Genomic DNA, 26294 nt, shown 5'->3' with positions numbered 1-26294 from the left:
TCGTTGATAATTATATTTCTGTTTGGCTTTTAGGCTTTGAAGTTGTACATGGTAGATATGACACATAACCTAAATATACAAATAAATTACTGACATATTTGACAACTTACTACTTAAAAAATAACTTTGATAGTGGAAATAGCCGATCTACAAGCTCACAACGCGTCGCGATGCGACGCGTTGTGAGCTATTTTCACATAACCACGGTATAAAATAGGGCTAAAGTTTGCAAGTAAATGTACTTAATAGTTACTTTACACCACTGAACTGATGTTCAAAAAGCAATTCAATTGCTCTTCTAAGGTGTACAGTATTGAGTATTATCAAAGCTCATCATAGTGGCATAAAATGAAGGGGGGAAAAAAAGAAAAAAAAAGACAATATATTCGTCAATCGTGATTATTTTGTATGACGATTAATCGTCTCCAGAAATTCCTAATCGCGACAGCCCTAACGGTCCTTTATGTTTCCTAGCAGCAAAGCTGCATCGCTCTCGTCTGCATGCGTGTGTGTGTGCCTGTGTATGCGTGTGTGTGTGTGTGCCTGTGTATGCGTGTGTGTGTGTGTGTGCCTGTGTATGCGTGTGTGTGTGTGTGCCTGTGTATGCGTGTGTGTGTGTGTGCCTGTGTATGCATGTGTGTGTGTGTGTGTGTGTGTGTGTGTGTGTGTGTGTGTGTGTGCCTGTGCATGCGTGCGTGTGCGTTCACACAGTGAGCGTTAAGCAGCAGAATTCCATCCCATGTTAGTTATGGACAAACGTATTGTCACCCTTCATTTGTAAAACAGAAAAAGAAAAAGTCTTCCAGAAGCTTGGCAAATGAAAACATATTTTGCGTTAACATACAGTATTTGGTTTGCAGAGGAACACAACATGAAACTAGAATAAATAAAGAATCTAAACTCATTCTACACAGAAACTTGCATAAATACTTAAATACACTGTAGTTGAATTTCAAGCAGGCTCTTCAGTTCACCTGGAACTCCAGAGTCCAAGTTGACTTTAATCTTTAGTAAGCACTAATATAATCCACCCAGTTTAAATGGAGTAAATCCCTCATTCTGCTGGTTTGTGTCACACTGAGCATGGACCAAATAAAAAGGAGAGAATTGTCAGGAGGTCAGAGGTCAGACAATCTGAAGGCTCCAAGTCCATCTCCAGAGACCTTGATGTTCCTTCACTGTGTGCTAACTAGATCAGTGTGTTGTGATGTTCCTTCACTGTGTGCTAACTAGATCAGTGTGTTGTGATGTTCCTTCACTGTGTGCTAACTAGATCAGTGTGTTGTGATGTTCCTTCACTGTGTGCTAACTAGATCAGTGTGTTGTGATGATCCTTCACTGTGTGCTAACTAGATCAGTGTGTTGTGATGATCCTTCACTGTGTGCTAACTAGATCAGTGTGTTGTGATGTTCCTTCACTGTGTGCTAACTAGATCAGTGTGTTGAGATGATCCTTCACTGTGTTCTAACTAGATCAGTGTGTTGTGATGTTCCTTCACTGTGTGCTAACTAGATCAGTGTGTTGTGATGTTCCTTCACTGTGTGCTAACTAGATCAGTGTGTTGTGATGTTCCTTCACTGTGTGCTAACTAGATCAGTGTGTTGTGATGTTCCTTCACTGTGTGCTAACTAGATCAGTGTGTTGTGATGATCCTTCACTGTGTGCTAACTAGATCAGTGTGTTGTGATGTTCCTTCACTGTGTGCTAACTAGATCAGTGTGTTGTGATGATCCTTCACTGTGTGCTAACTAGATCAGTGTGTTGTGATGTTCCTTCACTGTGTGCTAACTAGATCAGTGTGTTGTGATGATCCTTCACTGTGTGCTAACTAGATCAGTGTGTTGTGATGTTCCTTCACTGTGTGCTAACTAGATCAGTGTGTTGTGATGTTCCTTCACTGTGTGCTAACTAGATCAGTGTGTTGTGATGTTCCTTCACTGTGTGCTAACTAGATCAGTGTGTTGTGATGTTCCTTCACTGTGTGCTAACTAGATCATTGTGTTGTGATGTTCCTTCACTGTGTGCTAACTAGATCAGTGTGTTGTGATGTTCCTTCACTGTGTTCTAACTAGATCAGTGTGTTGTGATGTTCCTTCACTGTGTGCTAACTAGATCAGTGTGTTGTGATGTTCCTTCACTGTGTGCTAACTAGATCAGTGTGTTGTGATGTTCCTTCACTGTGTGCTAACTAGATCAGTGTGTTGTGATGATCCTTCACTGTGTGCTAACTAGATCAGTGTGTTGTGATGTTCCTTCACTGTGTGCTAACTAGATCAGTGTGTTGTGATGTTCCTTCACTGTGTGCTAACTAGATCAGTGTGTTGTGATGTTCCTTCACTGTGTGCTAACTAGATCAGTGTGTTGTGATGTTCCTTCACTGTGTGCTAACTAGATCAGTGTGTTGTGATGTTCCTTCACTGTGTGCTAACTAGATCAGTGTGTTGTGATGTTCCTTCACTGTGTTCTAACTAGATCAGTGTGTTGTGATGTTCCTTCACTGTGTGCTAACTAGATCAGTGTGTTATGATGATCCTTCACTGTGTGCTAACTAGATCAGTGTGTTGTGATGATCCTTCACTGTGTGCTAACTAGATCAGTGTGTTGTGATGTTCCTTCACTGTGTGCTAACTAGATCAGTGTGTTGTGATGTTCCTTCACTGTGTGCTAACTAGATCAGTGTGTTGTGATGTTCCTTCACTGTGTGCTAACTAGATCATTGTGTTGTGATGTTCCTTCACTGTGTGCTAACTAGATCAGTGTGTTGTGATGTTCCTTCACTGTCTGCTAACTAGATCAGTGTGTTGTGATGATCCTTCACTGTGTGCTAACTAGATCAGTGTGTTGTGATGTTCCTTCACTGTGTGCTAACTAGATCAGTGTGTTGTGATGTTCCTTCACTGTGTGCTAACTAGATCAGTGTGTTGTGATGTTCCTTCACTGTGTGCTAACTAGATCAGTGTGTTGTGATGTTCCTTCACTGTGTGCTAACTAGATCAGTGTGTTGTGATGTTCCTTCACTGTGTGCTAACTAGATCATTGTGTTGTGATGTTCCTTCACTGTGTGCTAACTAGATCAGTGTGTTGTGATGTTCCTTCACTGTGTGCTAACTAGATCAGTGTGTTGTGATGATCCTTCACTGTGTGCTAACTAGATCAGTGTGTTGTGATGTTCCTTCACTGTGCTAACTAGATCAGTGTGTTGTGATGATCCTTCACTGTGTGCTAACTAGATCAGTGTGTTGTGATGTTCCTTCACTGTGTGCTAACTAGATCAGTGTGTTGTGATGATCCTTCACTGTGTGCTAACTAGATCAGTGTGTTGTGATGTTCCTTCACTGTGTGCTAACTAGATCAGTGTGTTGTGATGTTCCTTCACTGTGTGCTAACTAGATCAGTGTGTTGTGATGTTCCTTCACTGTGTGCTAACTAGATCAGTGTGTTGTGATGTTCCTTCACTGTGTGCTAACTAGATCAGTGTGTTGTGATGTTCCTTCACTGTGTGCTAACTAGATCAGTGTGTTGTGATGTTCCTTCACTGTGTGCTAACTAGATCAGTGTGTTGTGATGTTCCTTCACTGTGTGCTAACTAGATCAGTGTGTTGAGATGATCCTTCACTGTGTGCTAACTAGATCAGTGTGTTGTGATGTTCCTTCACTGTGTGCTAACTAGACCGTTGTGTTGTGATGTTCCTTCACTGTGTGCTAACTAGACCGTTGTGTTGTGATGTTCCTTCACTGTGTGCTAACTAGACCGTTGTGTTGTGATGTTCCTTCACTGTGTGCTAACTAGATCAGTGTGTTGTGATGTTCCTTCACTGTGTGCTAACTAGATCAGTGTGTTGTGATGTTCCTTCACTGTGTGCTAACTAGATCAGTGTGTTGTGATGTTCCTTCACTGTGTGCTAACTAGATCAGTGTGTTGTGATGTTCCTTCACTGTGTGCTAACTAGATCAGTGTGTTGTGATGTTCCTTCACTGTGTGCTAACTAGATCAGTGTGTTGTGATGTTCCTTCACTGTGTGCTAACTAGATCAGTGTGTTGTGATGTTCCTTCACTGTGTGCTAACTAGATCAGTGTGTTGTGATGTTCCTTCACTGTGTGCTAACTAGATCAGTGTGTTGTGATGTTCCTTCACTGTGTGCTAACTAGATCATTGTGTTGTGATGATCCTTCACTGTGTGCTAACTAGATCAGTGTGTTGTGATGTTCCTTCACTGTGTGCTAACTAGATCATTGTGTTGTGATGTTCCTTCACTGTGTGCTAACTAGATCAGTGTGTTGTGATGTTCCTTCACTGTGTGCTAACTAGATCAGTGTGTTGTGATGTTCCTTCACTGTGTGCTAACTAGATCAGTGTGTTGTGATGATCCTTCACTGTGTGCTAACTAGATCAGTGTGTTGTGATGTTCCTTCACTGTGTGCTAACTAGATCAGTGTGTTGAGATGATCCTTCACTGTGTTCTAACTAGATCAGTGTGTTGTGATGTTCCTTCACTGTGTGCTAACTAGATCAGTGTGTTGTGATGTTCCTTCACTGTGTGCTAACTAGATCAGTGTGTTGTGATGTTCCTTCACTGTGTGCTAACTAGATCAGTGTGTTGTGATGTTCCTTCACTGTGTGCTAACTAGATCAGTGTGTTGTGATGTTCCTTCACTGTGTGCTAACTAGATCATTGTGTTGTGATGATCCTTCACTGTGTGCTAACTAGATCAGTGTGTTGTGATGTTCCTTCACTGTGTGCTAACTAGATCAGTGTGTTGTGATGTTCCTTCACTGTGTTCTAACTAGATCAGTGTGTTGTGATGTTCCTTCACTGTGTGCTAACTAGATCAGTGTGTTGAGATGATCCTTCACTGTGTTCTAACTAGATCAGTGTGTTGTGATGTTCCTTCACTGTGTGCTAACTAGACCGTTGTGTTGTGATGTTCCTTCACTGTGTGCTAACTAGACCGTTGTGTTGTGATGTTCCTTCACTGTGTGCTAACTAGATCAGTGTGTTGTGATGTTCCTTCACTGTGTGCTAACTAGATCAGTGTGTTGTGATGTTCCTTCACTGTGTGCTAACTAGATCAGTGTGTTGTGATGTTCCTTCACTGTGTGCTAACTAGATCAGTGTGTTGTGATGTTCCTTCACTGTGTGCTAACTAGATCAGTGTGTTGTGATGTTCCTTCACTGTGTGCTAACTAGATCAGTGTGTTGTGATGTTCCTTCACTGTGTGCTAACTAGATCAGTGTGTTGTGATGTTCCTTCACTGTGTGCTAACTAGATCAGTGTGTTGTGATGTTCCTTCACTGTGTGCTAACTAGATCAGTGTGTTGTGATGTTCCTTCACTGTGTGCTAACTAGATCATTGTGTTGTGATGATCCTTCACTGTGTGCTAACTAGATCAGTGTGTTGTGATGTTCCTTCACTGTGTGCTAACTAGATCATTGTGTTGTGATGTTCCTTCACTGTGTGCTAACTAGATCAGTGTGTTGTGATGTTCCTTCACTGTGTGCTAACTAGATCAGTGTGTTGTGATGTTCCTTCACTGTGTGCTAACTAGATCAGTGTGTTGTGATGTTCCTTCACTGTGTGCTAACTAGATCAGTGTGTTGAGATGATCCTTCACTGTGTTCTAACTAGATCAGTGTGTTGTGATGTTCCTTCACTGTGTGCTAACTAGATCAGTGTGTTGTGATGTTCCTTCACTGTGTGCTAACTAGATCAGTGTGTTGTGATGTTCCTTCACTGTGTGCTAACTAGATCAGTGTGTTGTGATGTTCCTTCACTGTGTGCTAACTAGATCAGTGTGTTGTGATGTTCCTTCACTGTGTGCTAACTAGATCATTGTGTTGTGATGATCCTTCACTGTGTGCTAACTAGATCAGTGTGTTGTGATGTTCCTTCACTGTGTGCTAACTAGATCAGTGTGTTGTGATGTTCCTTCACTGTGTTCTAACTAGATCAGTGTGTTGTGATGTTCCTTCACTGTGATCAGTGTGTTGTGATGTTCCTTCACTGTGTGCTAACTAGATCAGTGTGTTGTGATGTTCCTTCACTGTGTGCTAACTAGATCATTGTGTTGTGATGATCCTTCACTGTGTGCTAACTAGATCAGTGTGTTGTGATGTTCCTTCACTGTGTGCTAACTAGATCAGTGTGTTGTGATGTTCCTTCACTGTGTTCTAACTAGATCAGTGTGTTGTGATGTTCCTTCACTGTGTGCTAACTAGATCAGTGTGTTGAGATGATCCTTCACTGTGTTCTAACTAGATCAGTGTGTTGTGATGTTCCTTCACTGTGTGCTAACTAGATCAGTGTGTTGAGATGATCCTTCACTGTGTTCTAACTAGATCAGTGTGTTGAGATGATCCTTCACTGTGTTCTAACTAGATCAGTGTGTTGTGATGTTCCTTCACTGTGTGCTAACTAGATCAGTGTGTTGTGATGTTCCTTCACTGTGTGCTAACTAGATCAGTGTGTTGTGATGTTCCTTCACTGTGTGCTAACTAGATCAGTGTGTTGTGATGTTCCTTCACTGTGTGCTAACTAGATCAGTGTGTTGTGATGTTCCTTCACTGTGTGCTAACTAGATCAGTGTGTTGTGATGTTCCTTCACTGTGTGCTAACTAGATCAGTGTGTTGTGATGATCCTTCACTGTGCTAACTAGATCAGTGTGTTGTGATGATCCTTCACTGTGTGCTAACTAGATCAGTGTGTTGTGATTTTCCTTCACTGTGTGCTAACTAGATCAGTGTGTTGTGATGTTCCTTCACTGTGTGCTAACTAGATCAGTGTGTTGTGATGTTCCTTCACTGTGTGCTAACTAGATCAGTGTGTTGTGATGATCCTTCACTGTGTGCTAACTAGATCAGTGTGTTGTGATGATCCTTCACTGTGTGCTAACTAGATCAGTGTGTTGTGATGATCCTTCACTGTGCTAACTAGATCAGTGTGTTGTGATGATCCTTCACTGTGTTCTAACTAGATCAGTGTGTTGTGATGTTCCTTCACTGTGTGCTAACTAGATCAGTGTGTTGTGATGATCCTTCACTGTGTGCTAACTAGATCAGTGTGTTGTGATGTTCCTTCACTGTGTGCTAACTAGATCAGTGTGTTGTGATGTTCCTTCACTGTGTGCTAACTAGATCAGTGTGTTGTGATGTTCCTTCACTGTGTGCTAACTAGATCAGTGTGTTGTGATGATCCTTCACTGTGTGCTAACTAGATCAGTGTGTTGTGATGTTCCTTCACTGTGTGCTAACTAGATCAGTGTGTTGTGATGTTCCTTCACTGTGTGCTAACTAGATCAGTGTGTTGTGATGTTCCTTCACTGTGTGCTAACTAGATCAGTGTGTTGTGATGTTCCTTCACTGTGTGCTAACTAGATCAGTGTGTTGTGATGTTCCTTCACTGTGTGCTAACTAGATCAGTGTGTTGTGATGTTCCTTCACTGTGTGCTAACTAGATCAGTGTGTTGTGATGTTCCTTCACTGTGTGCTAACTAGATCAGTGTGTTGTGATGATCCTTCACTGTGTGCTAACTAGATCAGTGTGTTGTGATGATCCTTCACTGTGTGCTAACTAGACCAGTGTGTTGTGATGTTCCTTCACTGTGTGCTAACTAGATCAGTGTGTTGTGATGTTCCTTCACTGTGTGCTAACTAGATCATTGTGTTGTGATGTTCCTTCACTGTGTGCTAACTAGATCAGTGTGTTGTGATGTTCCTTCACTGTGTGCTAACTAGATCAGTGTGTTGTGATGTTCCTTCACTGTGTGCTAACTAGATCAGTGTGTTGTGATGTTCCTTCACTGTGTGCTAACTAGATCAGTGTGTTGTGATGATCCTTCACTGTGTGCTAACTAGATCAGTGTGTTGTGATGTTCCTTCACTGTGTGCTAACTAGATCAGTGTGTTGTGATGTTCCTTCACTGTGTGCTAACTAGATCAGTGTGTTGTGATGTTCCTTCACTGTGTGCTAACTAGATCAGTGTGTTGTGATGTTCCTTCACTGTGTGCTAACTAGATCAGTGTGTTGTGATGATCCTTCACTGTGTGCTAACTAGATCAGTGTGTTGTGATGTTCCTTCACTGTGTGCTAACTAGATCAGTGTGTTGTGATGTTCCTTCACTGTGTGCTAACTAGATCAGTGTGTTGTGATGTTCCTTCACTGTGTGCTAACTAGATCAGTGTGTTGTGATGTTCCTTCACTGTGTGCTAACTAGATCATTGTGTTGTGATGTTCCTTCACTGTGTGCTAACTAGATCAGTGTGTTGTGATGTTCCTTCACTGTGTTCTAACTAGATCAGTGTGTTGTGATGTTCCTTCACTGTGTGCTAACTAGATCAGTGTGTTGTGATGATCCTTCACTGTGTGCTAACTAGATCAGTGTGTTGTGATGATCCTTCACTGTGTTCTAACTAGATCAGTGTGTTGTGATGTTCCTTCACTGTGTGCTAACTAGATCAGTGTGTTGTGATGTTCCTTCACTGTGTGCTAACTAGATCAGTGTGTTATGATGATCCTTCACTGTGTGCTAACTAGATCAGTGTGTTGTGATGTTCCTTCACTGTGTGCTAACTAGATCAGTGTGTTGTGATGATCCTTCACTGTGTGCTAACTAGATCAGTGTGTTGTGATGTTCCTTCACTGTGTGCTAACTAGATCCGTGTGTTGTGATGATCCTTCACTGTGTGCTAACTAGATCAGTGTGTTGTGATGTTCCTTCACTGTGTGCTAACTAGATCAGTGTGTTATGATGATCCTTCACTGTGTGCTAACTAGATCAGTGTGTTATGATGATCCTTCACTGTGTGCTAACTAGATCAGTGTGTTGTGATGTTCCTTCACTGTGTGCTAACTAGATCAGTGTGTTGTGATGTTCCTTCACTGTGTGCTAACTAGATCAGTGTGTTGTGATGTTCCTTCACTGTGTGCTAACTAGATCAGTGTGTTGTGATGTTCCTTCACTGTGTGCTAACTAGATCATTGTGTTGTGATGTTCCTTCACTGTGTGCTAACTAGATCAGTGTGTTGTGATGTTCCTTCACTGTGTGCTAACTAGATCAGTGTGTTGTGATGATCCTTCACTGTGTGCTAACTAGATCAGTGTGTTGTGATGTTCCTTCACTGTGTGCTAACTAGATCAGTGTGTTGTGATGATCCTTCACTGTGTGCTAACTAGATCATTGTGTTGTGATGATCCTTCACTGTGTGCTAACTAGATCAGTGTGTTGTGATGATCCTTCACTGTGTGCTAACTAGATCATTGTGTTGTGATGATCCTTCACTGTGTGCTAACTAGATCAGTGTGTTGTGATGATCCTTCACTGTGTGCTAACTAGATCAGTGTGTTGTGATGTTCCTTCACTGTGTGCTAACTAGATCAGTGTGTTGTGATGTTCCTTCACTGTGTGCTAACTAGATCAGTGTGTTGTGATGATCCTTCACTGTGTGCTAACTAGATCAGTGTGTTGTGATGTTCCTTCACTGTGTGCTAACTAGATCAGTGTGTTGTGATGTTCCTTCACTGTGTGCTAACTAGATCATTGTGTTGTGATGATCCTTCACTGTGTGCTAACTAGATCAGTGTGTTGTGATGATCCTTCACTGTGTGCTAACTAGATCAGTGTGTTGTGATGTTCCTTCACTGTGTGCTAACTAGATCAGTGTGTTGTGATGTTCCTTCATTGTGTTCTAACTAGATCAGTGTGTTGTGATGTTCCTTCACTGTGTGCTAACTAGATCATTGTGTTGTGATGATCCTTCACTGTGTGCTAACTAGATCAGTGTGTTGTGATGATCCTTCACTGTGTGCTAACTAGATCAGTGTGTTGTGATGTTCCTTCACTGTGTGCTAACTAGATCAGTGTGTTGTGATGTTCCTTCACTGTGTGCTAACTAGATCAGTGTGTTGTGATGATCCTTCACTGTGTGCTAACTAGATCAGTGTGTTGTGATGTTCCTTCACTGTGTGCTAACTAGATCAGTGTGTTGTGATGTTCCTTCACTGTGTGCTAACTAGATCAGTGTGTTGTGATGTTCCTTCACTGTGTGCTAACTAGATCAGTGTGTTGTGATGTTCCTTCACTGTGTGCTAACTAGATCATTGTGTTGTGATGTTCCTTCACTGTGTGCTAACTAGATCAGTGTGTTGTGATGTTCCTTCACTGTGTGCTAACTAGATCAGTGTGTTGTGATGTTCCTTCACTGTGTGCTAACTAGATCAGTGTGTTGTGATGTTCCTTCACTGTGTGCTAACTAGATCATTGTGTTGTGATGTTCCTTCACTGTGTGCTAACTAGATCAGTGTGTTGTGATGTTCCTTCACTGTGTGCTAACTAGATCAGTGTGTTGTGATGATCCTTCACTGTGTGCTAACTAGATCAGTGTGTTGTGATGTTCCTTCACTGTGTTCTAACTAGATCAGTGTGTTGTGATGTTCCTTCACTGTGTGCTAACTAGATCAGTGTGTTGTGATGATCCTTCACTGTGTGCTAACTAGATCAGTGTGTTGTGATGTTCCTTCACTGTGTGCTAACTAGATCAGTGTGTTGTGATGTTCCTTCACTGTGTGCTAACTAGATCAGTGTGTTATGATGATCCTTCACTGTGTGCTAACTAGATCAGTGTGTTGTGATGTTCCTTCACTGTGTGCTAACTAGATCAGTGTGTTGTGATGATCCTTCACTGTGTGCTAACTAGATCAGTGTGTTGTGATGTTCCTTCACTGTGTGCTAACTAGATCAGTGTGTTGTGATGATCCTTCACTGTGTGCTAACTAGATCAGTGTGTTGTGATGTTCCTTCACTGTGTGCTAACTAGATCAGTGTGTTGTGATGTTCCTTCACTGTGTGCTAACTAGATCAGTGTGTTATGATGATCCTTCACTGTGTGCTAACTAGATCAGTGTGTTATGATGATCCTTCACTGTGTGCTAACTAGATCAGTGTGTTGTGATGTTCCTTCACTGTGTGCTAACTAGATCAGTGTGTTGTGATGTTCCTTCACTGTGTGCTAACTAGATCAGTGTGTTGTGATGTTCCTTCACTGTGTGCTAACTAGATCAGTGTGTTGTGATGTTCCTTCACTGTGTGCTAACTAGATCATTGTGTTGTGATGTTCCTTCACTGTGTGCTAACTAGATCAGTGTGTTGTGATGTTCCTTCACTGTGTGCTAACTAGATCAGTGTGTTGTGATGATCCTTCACTGTGTGCTAACTAGATCAGTGTGTTGTGATGTTCCTTCACTGTGTGCTAACTAGATCAGTGTGTTGTGATGATCCTTCACTGTGTGCTAACTAGATCATTGTGTTGTGATGATCCTTCACTGTGTGCTAACTAGATCAGTGTGTTGTGATGATCCTTCACTGTGTGCTAACTAGATCAGTGTGTTGTGATGTTCCTTCACTGTGTGCTAACTAGATCAGTGTGTTGTGATGTTCCTTCACTGTGTGCTAACTAGATCAGTGTGTTGTGATGTTCCTTCACTGTGTGCTAACTAGATCAGTGTGTTGTGATGTTCCTTCACTGTGTGCTAACTAGATCAGTGTGTTGTGATGTTCCTTCACTGTGTGCTAACTAGATCATTGTGTTGTGATGATCCTTCACTGTGTGCTAACTAGATCATTGTGTTGTGATGATCCTTCACTGTGTGCTAACTAGATCAGTGTGTTGTGATGATCCTTCACTGTGTGCTAACTAGATCAGTGTGTTGTGATGATCCTTCACTGTGTGCTAACTAGATCAGTGTGTTGTGATGTTCCTTCACTGTGTTCTAACTAGATCAGTGTGTTGTGATGTTCCTTCACTGTGTTCTAACTAGATCAGTGTGTTGTGATGATCCTTCACTGTGTTCTAACTAGATCAGTGTGTTGTGATGTTCCTTCACTGTGTGCTAACTAGATCAGTGTGTTGTGATGATCCTTCACTGTGTGCTAACTAGATCAGTGTGTTGTGATGTTCCTTCACTGTGTGCTAACTAGATCAGTGTGTTGTGATGATCCTTCACTGTGTGCTAACTAGATCAGTGTGTTGTGATGTTCCTTCACTGTGTGCTAACTAGATCAGTGTGTTGTGATGTTCCTTCACTGTGTGCTAACTAGATCAGTGTGTTGTGATGTTCCTTCACTGTGTGCTAACTAGATCAGTGTGTTGTGATGATCCTTCACTGTGTGCTAACTAGATCAGTGTGTTGTGATGTTCCTTCACTGTGTGCTAACTAGATCAGTGTGTTGTGATGTTCCTTCACTGTGTGCTAACTAGATCAGTGTGTTGTGATGATCCTTCACTGTGTGCTAACTAGATCAGTGTGTTGTGATGTTCCTTCACTGTGTGCTAACTAGATCAGTGTGTTGTGATGTTCCTTCACTGTGTGCTAACTAGATCAGTGTGTTGTGATGTTCCTTCACTGTGTTCTAACTAGATCAGTGTGTTGTGATGTTCCTTCACTGTGTGCTAACTAGATCAGTGTGTTGTGATGTTCCTTCACTGTGTGCTAACTAGATCAGTGTGTTGTGATGTTCCTTCACTGTGTTCTAACTAGATCAGTGTGTTGTGATGTTCCTTCACTGTGTGCTAACTAGATCAGTGTGTTGTGATGTTCCTTCACTGTGTGCTAACTAGATCAGTGTGTTGTGATGTTCCTTCACTGTGTTCTAACTAGATCAGTGTGTTGTGATGTTCCTTCACTGTGTGCTAACTAGATCAGTGTGTTGTGATGATCCTTCACTGTGTTCTAACTAGATCAGTGTGTTGTGATGTTCCTTCACTGTGTGCTAACTAGATCAGTGTGTTGTGATGATCCTTCACTGTGTGCTAACTAGATCAGTGTGTTGTGATGTTCCTTCACTGTGTTCTAACTAGATCAGTGTGTTGTGATGTTCCTTCACTGTGTGCTAACTAGATCAGTGTGTTGTGATGTTCCTTCACTGTGTGCTAACTAGATCAGTGTGTTGTGATGTTCCTTCACTGTGTGCTAACTAGATCAGTGTGTTGTGATGTTCCTTCACTGTGTGCTAACTAGATCAGTGTGTTGTGATGATCCTTCACTGTGTGCTAACTAGATCAGTGTGTTGTGATGTTCCTTCACTGTGCTAACTAGATCAGTGTGTTGTGATGTTCCTTCACTGTGTGCTAACTAGATCAGTGTGTTGTGATGTTCCTTCACTGTGCTAACTAGATCAGTGTGTTGTGATGTTCCTTCACTGTGCTAACTAGATCAGTGTGTTGTGATGTTCCTTCACTGTGTGCTAACTAGATCAGTGTGTTGTGATGTTCCTTCACTGTGTGCTAACTAGATCAGTGTGTTGTGATGATCCTTCACTGTGTGCTAACTAGATCAGTGTGTTGTGATGTTCCTTCACTGTGCTAACTAGATCAGTGTGTTGTGATGTTCCTTCACTGTGTGCTAACTAGATCAGTGTGTTGTGATGATCCTTCACTGTGTGCTAACTAGATCAGTGTGTTGTGATGTTCCTTCACTGTGTGCTAACTAGATCAGTGTGTTGTGATGTTCCTTCACTGTGTGCTAACTAGATCAGTGTGTTGTGATGTTCCTTCACTGTGTGCTAACTAGATCAGTGTGTTGTGATGATCCTTCACTGTGTGCTAACTAGATCAGTGTGTTGTGATGATCCTTCACTGTGTTCTAACTAGATCAGTGTGTTGTGATGTTCCTTCACTGTGTGCTAACTAGATCAGTGTGTTGTGATGATCCTTCACTGTGTGCTAACTAGATCAGTGTGTTGTGATGATCCTTCACTGTGTGCTAACTAGATCAGTGTGTTGTGATGTTCCTTCACTGTGTGCTAACTAGATCAGTGTGTTGTAATGATCCTTCACTGTGTGCTAACTAGATCAGTGTGTTGTGATGTTCCTTCACTGTGTGCTAACTAGATCAGTGTGTTGTGATGTTCCTTCACTGTGTGCTAACTAGACCGTTGTGTTGGGTATGCAAGGTGCCAATACTTTTGTCCACAACTGTAGGTCTTCTAATTTCGAAAAAATTGATAGTGTGCAAGTCTTTGAATATATTGACCCGATTGCTTTTAAATGTCTTCTAAATATTTCTTGTCAAGGACCCCCAAAATTCCAACTCAAAGGATGTTGTTCCCCCCCCCTTAAAGATATGCTTTGAAAAACATATCTTCAAAGATTTGCAAATATTTTAAGTTTTAATTGTGACCGTCAGGTCGCAGTTACTATGAAAAGCTCCACCGGCTGTCAGTCAGTCTGTCCGTCATGTCACACTTTTTGCCCCTACACTTATCTCTGCCACGGTTGGCCCGATCCATGCCAAACCTTGGATGGCAAACCACAACCTCCACCCCTCATTTCTCACATGACCCTCTTCTAGCGCCACCATCAGGCCGACTTTTGCAAAACACATTTTTGGACACTGCTCCTACACATTTTGCCCTAAAATCACACAAAGTGGTACACAGTATCTCTACAGTCATGTCATCAACATGGATCTGTCCCATTTCCCATATTCCCTCCTGATTGGCTACCATTGCCTTCTACAGTTTGTGTATGCAACCTGACGGTGGCTTATCTCCCGATTAGGGAGTCTTACTGGTAAATAGCATCTACAAGCTCAATGTGGCATAACAGATCTATACGTACGTTGTTAGTAGGGTCAGTGATGATAGCTGATGCTAGAGATCAGATAACAGATCTATACGTACGTTGTTAGTAGGGTCAGTGATGATAGCTGATGCTAGAGATCAGATAACAGATCTATACGTACGTTGTTAGTGGGGTCAGTGATGATAGCAGATGCTAGAGATCAGATAACAGATCTATACGTACGTTGTTAGTAGGGTCAGTGATGATAGCTGATGCTAGAGATCAGATAACATATCTATACGTACGTTGTTAGTGGGGTCAGTGATGATAGCAGATGCTAGAGATCCGATACGAAGCTTCCTGTCGGTCAGTTTCTGGACTCTGAGCTGCTCTCGTTCCTCTGCTGTCAGCGCCACCGTGCTGCTCTCTGGCTCCTCCTCTGGTGGGGAGGACACATTACACACAGCCACCATCAGTAACCCATTTAAGCCTCCGTAACTGACAACAACTAGGGCTGTCATAATCATCTAATCGTAATTATTTGACATAATCGTGATTATCTTTCATAATCGTTATAATCATTTCCATGTTGAATAATGTTCATATAAAAATAGTGGAAAAAGCAGATCTACAAGCTCACACCGTGTCGCAACGCGGTGTGAGCTTGTAGATCGGCTATTTCCACTATCAATGTCCTTTTTTTAAGTATATAGTTGTCAGATATGTCAGTCATTTCTTTGTATACTTAGTTTATGTGTCATTATCTGCCATGTGCAACTTCAAAGCCTAAAAGCCAAACAGAAATGTAAATGTCAACTACAAAAACACAATGAAATCGTTAATCACTGTTAATCACTCATTTCTAATTATCAATAAAACACCCAATAATGGGGAGAAATTACGAATACTAGTGGGACAGGGGGCACTAGGGACATCTGGACACCATACTTTTGTTATGACTGGGCAACTGGACGAGTTTCCGGTCTGGACCAGAAACACTTTTTTGGGGGCACTTAGAAAGCCATATTTGTCTTTTCTTTTTTATCGTTTTGAATCAAATCTAATGGATAATAACTGTGGAAACTGTCAGCCTCTCACAGTGGGAATAACTGGGGGTGGAGTCAATGAGTTAACAGCAGGAGGGTTGTGTTACACTAAAAGATGTATTATAGTGTTCAACTAAAAGATGTATTATAGTGGCTTTAGTGGCTGGTTGTGTAAAGAAGGTGAACAAACCATGAGATCATCTCCTTGATGGTCCGTGTATGTGTACGTGCGTGCGTGTGTGCATGTGCGCACGTGTGTGTGTGCGTGCGTGCGAGTACCGTTCTCAAAGTGTTCCAGTCCTGTGTTCTCCTCCTCTTCATCATCTTCATCGTCCTTGTGGATCACTGGAGACAGGAGACACATGATTAATGAGAGGAAGATGAGTGTCTATGAGGGTATGTGTCCATAGACAGGATCACTATGAGGTTATGTGTCCATAGACAGGATCACTATGAGGGTATGTGTCCATAGACAGGATCACACTATGAGGGTATGTGTCCATAGACAGGATCACACTATGAGGGTATGTGTCCATAGACAGGATCACACTATGAGGGTATGTGTCCATAGACAGGATCACACTATGAGGGTATGTGTCCATAGACAGGATCACTATGAGGGTATGTGTCCATAGACAGGATCACTATGAGGGTATGTGTCCATAGACAGGATCACTATGAGGGTATGTGTCCATAGACAGGATCACACTATGAGGGTATGTGTCCATAGACAGGATCACACTATGAGGGTATGTGTCCATAGACAGGATCACACTATGAGGGTATGTGTCCATAGACAGGATCACACTATGAGGGTATGTGTCCATAGACAGGATCACACTATGAGGGTATGTGTCCATAGACAGGATCACTATGAGGGTATGTGTCCATAGACAGGATCACTATGAGGGTATGTGTCCATAGACAGGATCACACTATGAGGGTATGTGTCCATAGACAGGATCACTATGAGGGTATGTGTCCATAGACAGGATCACTATGAGGGTATGTGTCCATAGACAGGATCACTATGAGGGTATGTGTCCATAGACAGGATCACTATGAGGGTATGTGTCCATAGACAGGATCACACTATGAGGGTATGTGTCCATAGACAGGATCACTATGAGGGTATGTGTCCATAGACAGGATCACACTATGAGGGTATGTGTCCATAGACAGGATCACTATGAGGGTATGTGTCCATAGACAGGATCACTATGAGGGTATGTGTCCATAGACAGGATCACACTATGAGGGTATGTGTCCATAGACAGGATCACTATGAGGGTATGTGTCCATAGACAGGATCACACTATGAGGGTATGTGTCCATAGACAGGATCACTATGAGGGTATGTGTCCATAGACAGGATCACTATGAGGGTATGTGTCCATAGACAGGATCACACTATGAGGGTATGTGTCCATAGACAGGATCACACTATGAGGGTATGTGTCCATAGACAGGATCACTATGAGGGTATGTGTCCATAGACAGGATCACTATGAGGGTATGTGTCCATAGACAGGATCACACTATGAGGGTATGTGTCCATAGACAGGATCACTATGAGGGTATGTGTCCATAGACAGGATCACACTATGAGGGTATGTGTCCATAGACAGGATCACACTATGAGGGTATGTGTCCATAGACAGGATCACACTATGAGGGTATGTGTCCATAGACAGGATCACTATGAGGGTATGTGTCCATAGACAGGATCACTATGAGGGTATGTGTCCATAGACAGGATCACACTATGAGGGTATGTGTCCATAGACAGGATCACTATGAGGGTATGTGTCCATAGACAGGATCACTATGAGGGTATGTGTCCATAGACAGGATCACTATGAGGGTATGTGTCCATAGACAGGATCACTATGAGGGTATGTGTCCATAGACAGGATCACTATGAGGGTATGTGTCCATAGACAGGATCACTATGAGGGTATGTGTCCATAGACAGGATCACTATGAGGGTATGTGTCCATAGACAGGATCACACTATGAGGGTATGTGTCCATAGACAGGATCACTATGAGGGTATGTGTCCATAGACAGGATCACTATGAGGGTATGTGTCCATAGACAGGATCACTATGAGGGTATGTGTCCATAGACAGGATCACTATGAGGGTATGTGTCCATAGACAGGATCACTATGAGGGTATGTGTCCATAGACAGGATCACTATGAGGGTATGTGTCCATAGACAGGATCACTATGAGGGTATGTGTCCATAGACAGGATCACTATGAGGGTATGTGTCCATAGACAGGATCACACTATGAGGGTATGTGTCCATAGACAGGATCACTATGAGGGTATGTGTCCATAGACAGGATCACTATGAGGGTATGTGTCCATAGACAGGATCACTATGAGGGTATGTGTCCATAGACAGGATCACTATGAGGGTATGTGTCCATAGACAGGATCACTATGAGGGTATGTGTCCATAGACAGGATCACTATGAGGGTATGTGTCCATAGACAGGATCACTATGAGGGTATGTGTCCATAGACAGGATCACACTATGAGGGTATGTGTCCATAGACAGGATCACACTATGAGGGTATGTGTCCATAGACAGGATCACTATGAGGGTATGTGTCCATAGACAGGATCACTATGAGGGTATGTGTCCATAGACAGGATCACACTATGAGGGTATGTGTCCATAGACAGGATCACTATGAGGGTATGTGTCCATAGACAGGATCACTATGAGGGTATGTGTCCATAGACAGGATCACACTATGAGGGTATGTGTCCATAGACAGGATCACTATGAGGGTATGTGTCCATAGACAGGATCACTATGAGGGTATGTGTCCATAGACAGGATCACTATGAGGGTATGTGTCCATAGACAGGATCACTATGAGGGTATGTGTCCATAGACAGGATCACACTATGAGGGTATGTGTCCATAGACAGGATCACTATGAGGGTATGTGTCCATAGACAGGATCACTATGAGGGTATGTGTCCATAGACAGGATCACTATGAGGGTATGTGTCCATAGACAGGATCACTATGAGGGTATGTGTCCATAGACAGGATCACACTATGAGGGTATGTGTCCATAGACAGGATCACTATGAGGGTATGTGTCCATAGACAGGATCACACTATGAGGGTATGTGTCCATAGACAGGATCACTATGAGGGTATGTGTCCATAGACAGGATCACTATGAGGGTATGTGTCCATAGACAGGATCACTATGAGGGTATGTGTCCATAGACAGGATCACTATGAGGGTATGTGTCCATAGACAGGATCACACTATGAGGGTATGTGTCCATAGACAGGATCACACTATGAGGGTATGTGTCCATAGACAGGATCACACTATGAGGGTATGTGTCCATAGACAGGATCACACTATGAGGGTATGTGTCCATAGACAGGATCACTATGAGGGTATGTGTCCATAGACAGGATCACTATGAGGGTATGTGTCCATAGACAGGATCACTATGAGGGTATGTGTCCATAGACAGGATCACTATGAGGGTATGTGTCCATAGACAGGATCACTATGAGGGTATGTGTCCATAGACAGGATCACTATGAGGGTATGTGTCCATAGACAGGATCACACTATGAGGATATGTGTCCATAGACAGGATCACTATGAGGGTATGTGTCCATAGACAGGATCACACTATGAGGGTATGTGTCCATAGACAGGATCACACTATGAGGGTATGTGTCCATAGACAGGATCACTATGAGGGTATGTGTCCATAGACAGGATCACTATGAGGGTATGTGTCCATAGACAGGATCACACTATGAGGATATGTGTCCATAGACAGGATCACTATGAGGGTATGTGTCCATAGACAGGATCACTATGAGGGTATGTGTCCATAGACAGGATCACTATGAGGGTATGTGTCCATAGACAGGATCACTATGAGGGTATGTGTCCATAGACAGGATCACACAGACAATTAATTCTTCCTTCTGAAATAACATTTTATTTTATTACAGTTTTCTTGACTGTACTTTTACATTTGATTAATAAAATGGAAAGACATTTGTCAAGCTAAATTGTAACATATCTCTGACTCAACTATTGTATTTACATTATTCATTAACATATTTTATTTTACGTATAAACAACAAAAAATAAAAAAACGTTCTAGTCCAGTGGTTCTCAAAGTGGATTCCACTTGTGTTGCTTGAAAAACGCTGACTTATAACTAGTTGCAGCTGGGCGTTCATCCACTTTACAGCATGGGTCTTCAACAGGGGGTCCGGGACCCCCAGGGGGTCCTATCTTTGTGTTATAGAATAACTTTTTTAAATTGACAACTTGAAATGAACCAGTATTGATTTCGTCGACTAAAACTATGAGGAAAACTGTTTGTCGACTGTGTTTTTTTCACTGACGAAAATGACTAAAACTAAGACTAAATGTATTGACAAGTTCGTCAACAAATTAAAAACTAGACTAAAACGTTAGGGAGGGACTAATGGAGAAGAGAGTCATTTTATGTCTGGTTGCTCTCAGGTGTTGCGTGCTGAAAATACCCGATCTACACGCGTCGCAGCACGACGCGCTGTGAGCTTGTAGATCGTCTATTTTCAGCACGCAATCAAGTTTAAAACCAGTCATTATGATGCCATCAAGGCCTGCCAAAATACATTTTAGTTGACTAAATCAACTGTAGATTTAGTCGCCTAAAATCTTATGATATTTAGTCGACTAAAATTAGACTAAAACTAACACTTTTCAGGTGACAAAATTATGACTAAAACTAAATCAAAATTTGCTGTCAAAAACAACACTGAAATGAACAACTCACATCCCTAATCTGGGGAGAACTTTAGCCAAAAATAGCTGATCTACAAGCTCTCAAAGCCTCATGCTGCGAGGCGTTGAGAGCTTGTAGATCGGCTATTTTCGGCAAATAGGTTTGGTGTAGAGGTAAAAAAGAGCAGACCAAGTACAGAGTGAAAGGTCACGTTTACTTAGTATCGACAATTTAACTAAATGTATGAAAAAAACAACAACACACAAATCCAACATTGGACTGATGACAGTGCTGTCAAACAAGGCTATGAAATCTGCAACACGGTTTAATTTTATACAATACATATTGGGGGTCCCTGCTGTATCTCCCTCTCAGCTAAGGGGTCCTTGGCCACCGACCCTTCTTTCCAGAATAGTAGCCTACGGAAGAGAGCCTGCGGTCATCCCGAGCTCCGTCATCACCAATGTGCTTCCTTTCTGGGTCTGGTGTCCCTCCCATAGAGTCTCTTTATGAGAACTTACGTTCTCATTTCCAATCAAATGGCTGCATTTGGAGCGACCGAGCAGCTGCTGCAGCTCTTGCATTTTGTAAACAAACATGGCGGTCAGAGTTAAGGATAAACATGGCTTACCCGCCGCGAGTTCACAAATCGCCAATAAAAGCTGCATTAAGCGAAGTTTTATCTGAAATCAACGGCATCTCATAACTTAAAAAAGAACAACAGTTTGCACTTTTGGAATTTCTGTCTGGAAAAGACGTATTTGCTGTTCTGCCGACGACGTTTTGATGCGCTAAAGTGAGTAACTACGTCATGGCGTAATGCGTTGTCTATGGACAACTCCCAGACTCTCCCCTGGGAGAGTCTGGCTGTTGCGAGGCTAGCGGTTCATTGCCTATCGATTTCATCGATTCGTTGTTGCAGCCTTAGCAGACAGACAGACAGACAGACAGACAGACAGACAGACAGACAGACCTGCTCTCTCTATGCTCTGTGGAATGAGGCGGGTCTTGTCTTTGATTGGCAGCAGGTGGATGATCTCCTTCTCCTCCATTGGCTGGTTCCTCTTCCTGGGATGTTTCTCATAGGTCTCCTCTTCCTCTGCTCCTCGCTCTGACTTCCTCTTCTTCACATGCACCGGATCACTGAGAGAGAGAGAGAGAGAGAGAGAGAGAGACTGTAACAGTGTGTGTACCTGGTAGTCAGGTCTCTGGTTAGGGTAGGGTTACCTCAGGGTCAGTTCTCTAGTGATGAAGGAGGCTCTCTGTGCCATGGCTCTGATCTCCTCAGTGTGGTAGGGTTAGGGGTAGGGTAGGGTAGGGTAGGGTTAGGGTTAGGGGTAGGGTAGGGTATGTATTACCTCAGGGTCAGGTCTCTAGTGATGAAGGAGGCTCTCTGTGCCATGGGTGAGGGTTAGGGTCAGGGTTAGGGTATAGGGTATGGTAGGGTATTACCTCAGGGTTAGGGTCAGGGTTAGGGTATAGGGTATGGTATGGTTACCTCAGGGTGAGGTCTCTAGAGATGAAGGAGGCTCTCTGTGCCATGGGTGAGGGTTAGGGTTAGGGTCAGGGTTAGGGTATAGGGTATAGGGTATAGGGTATGGTATGGTTACCTCAGGGTGAGGTCTCTAGTGATGAAGGAGGCTCTCTGTGCCATGGCTCTCATCTCCTCCAGATCTTCCTCCTCCATCATGTCTAGAGGAAGACTCTCCACAAAGTCCTCCTCCTCATTCTCAAGCTCCTCCTCTGTGCACGCACGCACAGGCAGGCACACACACACGCACGCACGCACGCACACACACACCAACACACACACGCACACGCACACGCACACACACACACACACACACACAGAGAGAAAGAGTTAAGGATAGAGATAGGACAGACACATTGATCTAAAAGGCAGATGCACCAGTCTCCTACAAATGTATAATCTATGACTAGACAAAAGCACACAGTCTGCTGGTGGCTCAACAGACCTTCTAAAGTATCTTAATGTCATTATGATGTCATTATGAGGAACAGAGGCATGCAGCACCGAGGGCCACACGGTGAGCTTGTACAGTAGATATGCTATTGTTTGAAAAATCATGAAAAGTTGTGCAAAATCTAATATATATATATATTATATATATACCCCCGGACCCAGAGGTCTGGGGGTCCTCATGGAGATGTTAGACTAACCTGGGGTCTTCTTGTAGACCTCTAGAGGTCTTGGGGTCTCCTGGGAGATGTTCCTGACAGCCTGTCGCAGCTTCCTCTGCTCCTTGCGTTGCTTCTTGTCGACGTTCTGCTGCTTGAAGTTGCGGTTCTTCAGCTTGTTCTCCAGCTTCAAGCTGCTGGTCTTCAGCAGCTTGCGGAAGCTGGGCTTACGCTTCTTAGACCTCTGTGTGGGGGGGGAGGGGGGGGGGGGGGGGGGGGGGAGAACAATATGAAGCAGGGATGGACGATAAGCGATATTATCGTTTATCGTGATAAAAAAAACACTCACGATAATCGTATCGTGGAGATTTAATTTATCATGATATCGTCCTCCGTCATGCACTGGGATCAATTCACCTTTTATTTGCTGAGCTGCACAGTGGCTACCATTTAAACCCTCTATAATTGGTAAAACGTACTTATAATATACGTACTTCATACAGTCTTTTTTTTCACTCGCTATCAAATGTCTTTGCCAAAAAAAATAGCAGATCTACAAATAGATCTTGTAGATCTGCTGTTTTTGGGCAAATGTTCCGCCCCAGGATAATGGATTTTGATTGTGATAATATCGTAAATCGTGATTTATTTTGTCACAATAATCGTGATATGACATTTTCATATCGTCTCATCCCTAATATGAATATGATAGATCAGGGGTTCCCAAACTTTTTTGTCTCAGGTCACCCCATAAATATTGTTTTAATCCGAGGCACCCCTACATTATAATTTTCACTCCCAGCACCTTATATTTATAGCATATCGTCGTTGTCGGGTGGAAACCTTGTATGTCCAAAACCGTTCGTTTTGTATTTATCATCTATAAAATGTACTAAACTAGTGAAAACAGCAGATCTATAAGCACAGTGCTTGTACTGTAGATCGGCTGTTTTCACTAGTTTTGTGCAACAGTCTTGTATGATGAAGCAGGGCTTTGCTTTACCAAAAGACGTACGCATTTGAAACTTGGGAGATACGAGGTTTCTGCCCGACAGTGACGATATTTTAGTGATTATGTTGCGAGGAAAACGTTGAGATAACAGCCATTTTGGTTAGAACTGACTGAAAATAACTAAATTATACTAAATATTTTTTCAAGTGTCCAAAGAAATTCCAAATATTATCAAATGATCTCGCCGTCACAGCACCCCAGGGTGCCCCGTCACCCACTTTGAAAACCCCTGTGATAGCTACGCTTCTTAGACTTCTGCTTGGAGTGGGGGGTGGGGGTGCTTTTTTTATCTCCGAATCTAGGTTTTTTATTCCCAGAGTTTTTGCAGTAAACAAGCCACATTGAAACGAGCCCAGAATGGATTATCGCTGTCATGTAGTTTTACGCCCAGCGTTAACAGACCTCCGTACGCCCAGCGTTAACAGACCTCCGTACGCCCAGCGTTAACAGACCTCCGTACGCCCAGCGTTAACAGACCTCCGTACGCCCAGCGTTAACAGACCTCCGTACGCCCAGCGTTAACAGACCTCCGTACGCCCAGCGTTAACAGACCTCCGTACGCCCAGCGTTAACAGACCTCCGTACGCCCAGCCCAGCGTTAACAGACCTCCGTACTCCCAGCGTTAACAGACCTCCGTACGCCCAGCGTTAACAGACCTCCGTACGCCCAGCGTTAACAGACCTCCGTACGCCCAGCGATAACAGACCTCCGTACGCCCAGCGTTAACAGACCTCCGTACGCCCAGCGATAACAGAGATCCTCCGTACGCCGGCGGGCAACGCTGTTTTTTTGGACATGGTATAAAACACAGTGGCAGATGATCGAAAATTCGGTAAGCGCCCGGTAATATACAAATTATTCCGCATTATTTTATGCTTTAAAAATAGCAGAAGCAGATCTACAAGCTCACAGCGTGGCAAAGAGTGCTGCGAGCTTGTAGATTTGCTATTTTAAAAAAATTGTGAGAATTTGTGCAAGTCTTTAAATATATTTCTAAATCCTTCTAAGGTTTTTTGAAAAACCTATGTTTCTATGTCAGTGGTGCTCAAACTTTTTCATGTGAAGGACCCCGAAAATGATATGTATTTTTGCCACGGACCACCATCTCAAAATATTTAGGTTCCAGGTGGTCCCCAGCTTAAATGATGGAGGGTTGGTAACCAAATAATTAACCTTATTTTACAGGTCCATTTGGTTTCATTTTACGCTCCCAATAGTTAAATTATTGTTAAACATCTACATTATTTAATTTACCAGAAGTCTACACAATTATAGAATGTAGAATAATTGTTATTTCGATCAAGGTTTTGCCTGTTATCTCTGCTATGGAACCAACATCAACACAACATGGAGTTGAGGACAAAATCTGATCCAACGATAACAAAATATTCTATGTTCTTAATCTGAGAGGCTGAATGTCATCACATGATGAATAAATAAATAATGGACTTTGATGTGAAAATTGTTGAAACCACTTGTACAAAGGATCCACACATCACAGCCAGCCAGTGGTGTACAGTAACTAGCAGTAAGTACATCTAGTTAATAAGTATACTTGTTTGTCTTGTTTTTGTTAGTCTTGTTTTGTTTCTTGTTTTATGTTCTGAGGACAACGGATGAAATGTAGCTTTAAGCTAACTCCGGCTGGTTTACACTAAGATCTTGTATGTTGTATAATGCATTATGTCATAATCTCTGTGTCCATGAACTGGTACTGTCCTGTCTAAATAAACTAATAAAGTAAAGTAAAGTAAAGTATACTGACTTATTTGTACTTTACTGGGAGTATGACCAATTTATAGTACTTTTACTAGTTCTACTCCACTACATCTCAGATCCAAATATTGTACTTTTACTCCACTACATTTATTTGAAAACTTTGCAGACAAACTACTAGTTACTTTGCAGATATAAATTATAATATTATAAAACATACGTAAACCACTTTAGCCCTGTCTTTAGCCCTGAATACATGACTATCATATACATGATGTATTCAGGGCTAGCCCTGTCTTATATCCAAGCTATTATCAAATAAATGGTACTTTTACTTTTGGTACTTTAATTTTTTGATGCCAACACTTTCATACTTTTTACTCAAGTACATTTTGAATTCCAGGACATTCACATGTAACAGAGAATTTCTACGTTGCAGTGTTGATACTTTTACTTTTACTACAGTAAAATATGTGAGTAGAACTTTATTTTCCACTCACTGCTCACAGCTAACATCTTTAGCCAGTTAGCATCACATCACTCTCTGCCACACAGAACAACAACAATAACAACAATACCAACGTTGACAACATTGATGTATTAATAACTGCTAACTCACCGGCCCCATGCTGCTGACAGATGATGTTTAATGTATTAAACTACAGATAAAGCTGTTAAACAGTGTGTTTGGTGTTTGTAGATCAGTGATCTGTGGACACACGTGTGTGTTGTGTTGTGTTCCTCCTCAACCTCTGAACCCGGAACTACATGACCTGCTTGTGTCTCCGTCCAGGTTAGGAGGACACAGTGACACCTAGCGGCCAGGAGGAGAACAGCGTCGGAACGCTGCTACTGCAAGAAGGACGTCTAGTGGTCCTCAACCTGTGGGTCGGGACCCCCAGGGGGGTCCCACATTATTTTGAGGGGTCCCCAGATGATTAGCTTAATGTGAAACATTGTTTTCTCACTCAACAGTAAACAAACCACCACAAAGTTTAAGTGTATAGAGGATATCTGCACATTTATAAAGTGACAA

The 26294-nt window shown here is 42.5% G+C and overlaps 1 protein-coding gene across 1 annotated transcript in view; it reads right to left on the bottom strand.

Annotated features, from left to right (window-relative positions):
* Positions 1 to 26003, bottom strand: part of noc3l (NOC3-like DNA replication regulator) — a 54203-nt gene extending 28200 nt beyond the window's left edge. The window contains exons 1-6 of the mRNA XM_080748163.1: positions 25878 to 26003; positions 22572 to 22773; positions 22001 to 22133; positions 21364 to 21533; positions 15887 to 15952; positions 14867 to 15000 (exon numbers count right to left, since the gene is read on the bottom strand). Of these exons, the coding sequence (XP_080604289.1) occupies positions 14867 to 15000; positions 15887 to 15952; positions 21364 to 21533; positions 22001 to 22133; positions 22572 to 22773; positions 25878 to 25886 (714 nt within the window). The 5' untranslated portion in view covers positions 25887 to 26003. The remainder of the gene's footprint in view (positions 1 to 14866; positions 15001 to 15886; positions 15953 to 21363; positions 21534 to 22000; positions 22134 to 22571; positions 22774 to 25877) is intronic.
* Positions 26004 to 26294: the final 291 nt, after the last annotated feature.

Source organism: Nannobrachium achirus, assembly GCF_963921795.1.
Source record: "Nannobrachium achirus genome assembly, chromosome: 18".
Taxonomy (NCBI): Eukaryota; Metazoa; Chordata; class Actinopteri; order Myctophiformes; family Myctophidae; genus Nannobrachium; species Nannobrachium achirus.
Note: the sequence above shows the minus strand (reverse complement) of the source record. Positions and strands in the feature narration are given on the sequence as shown.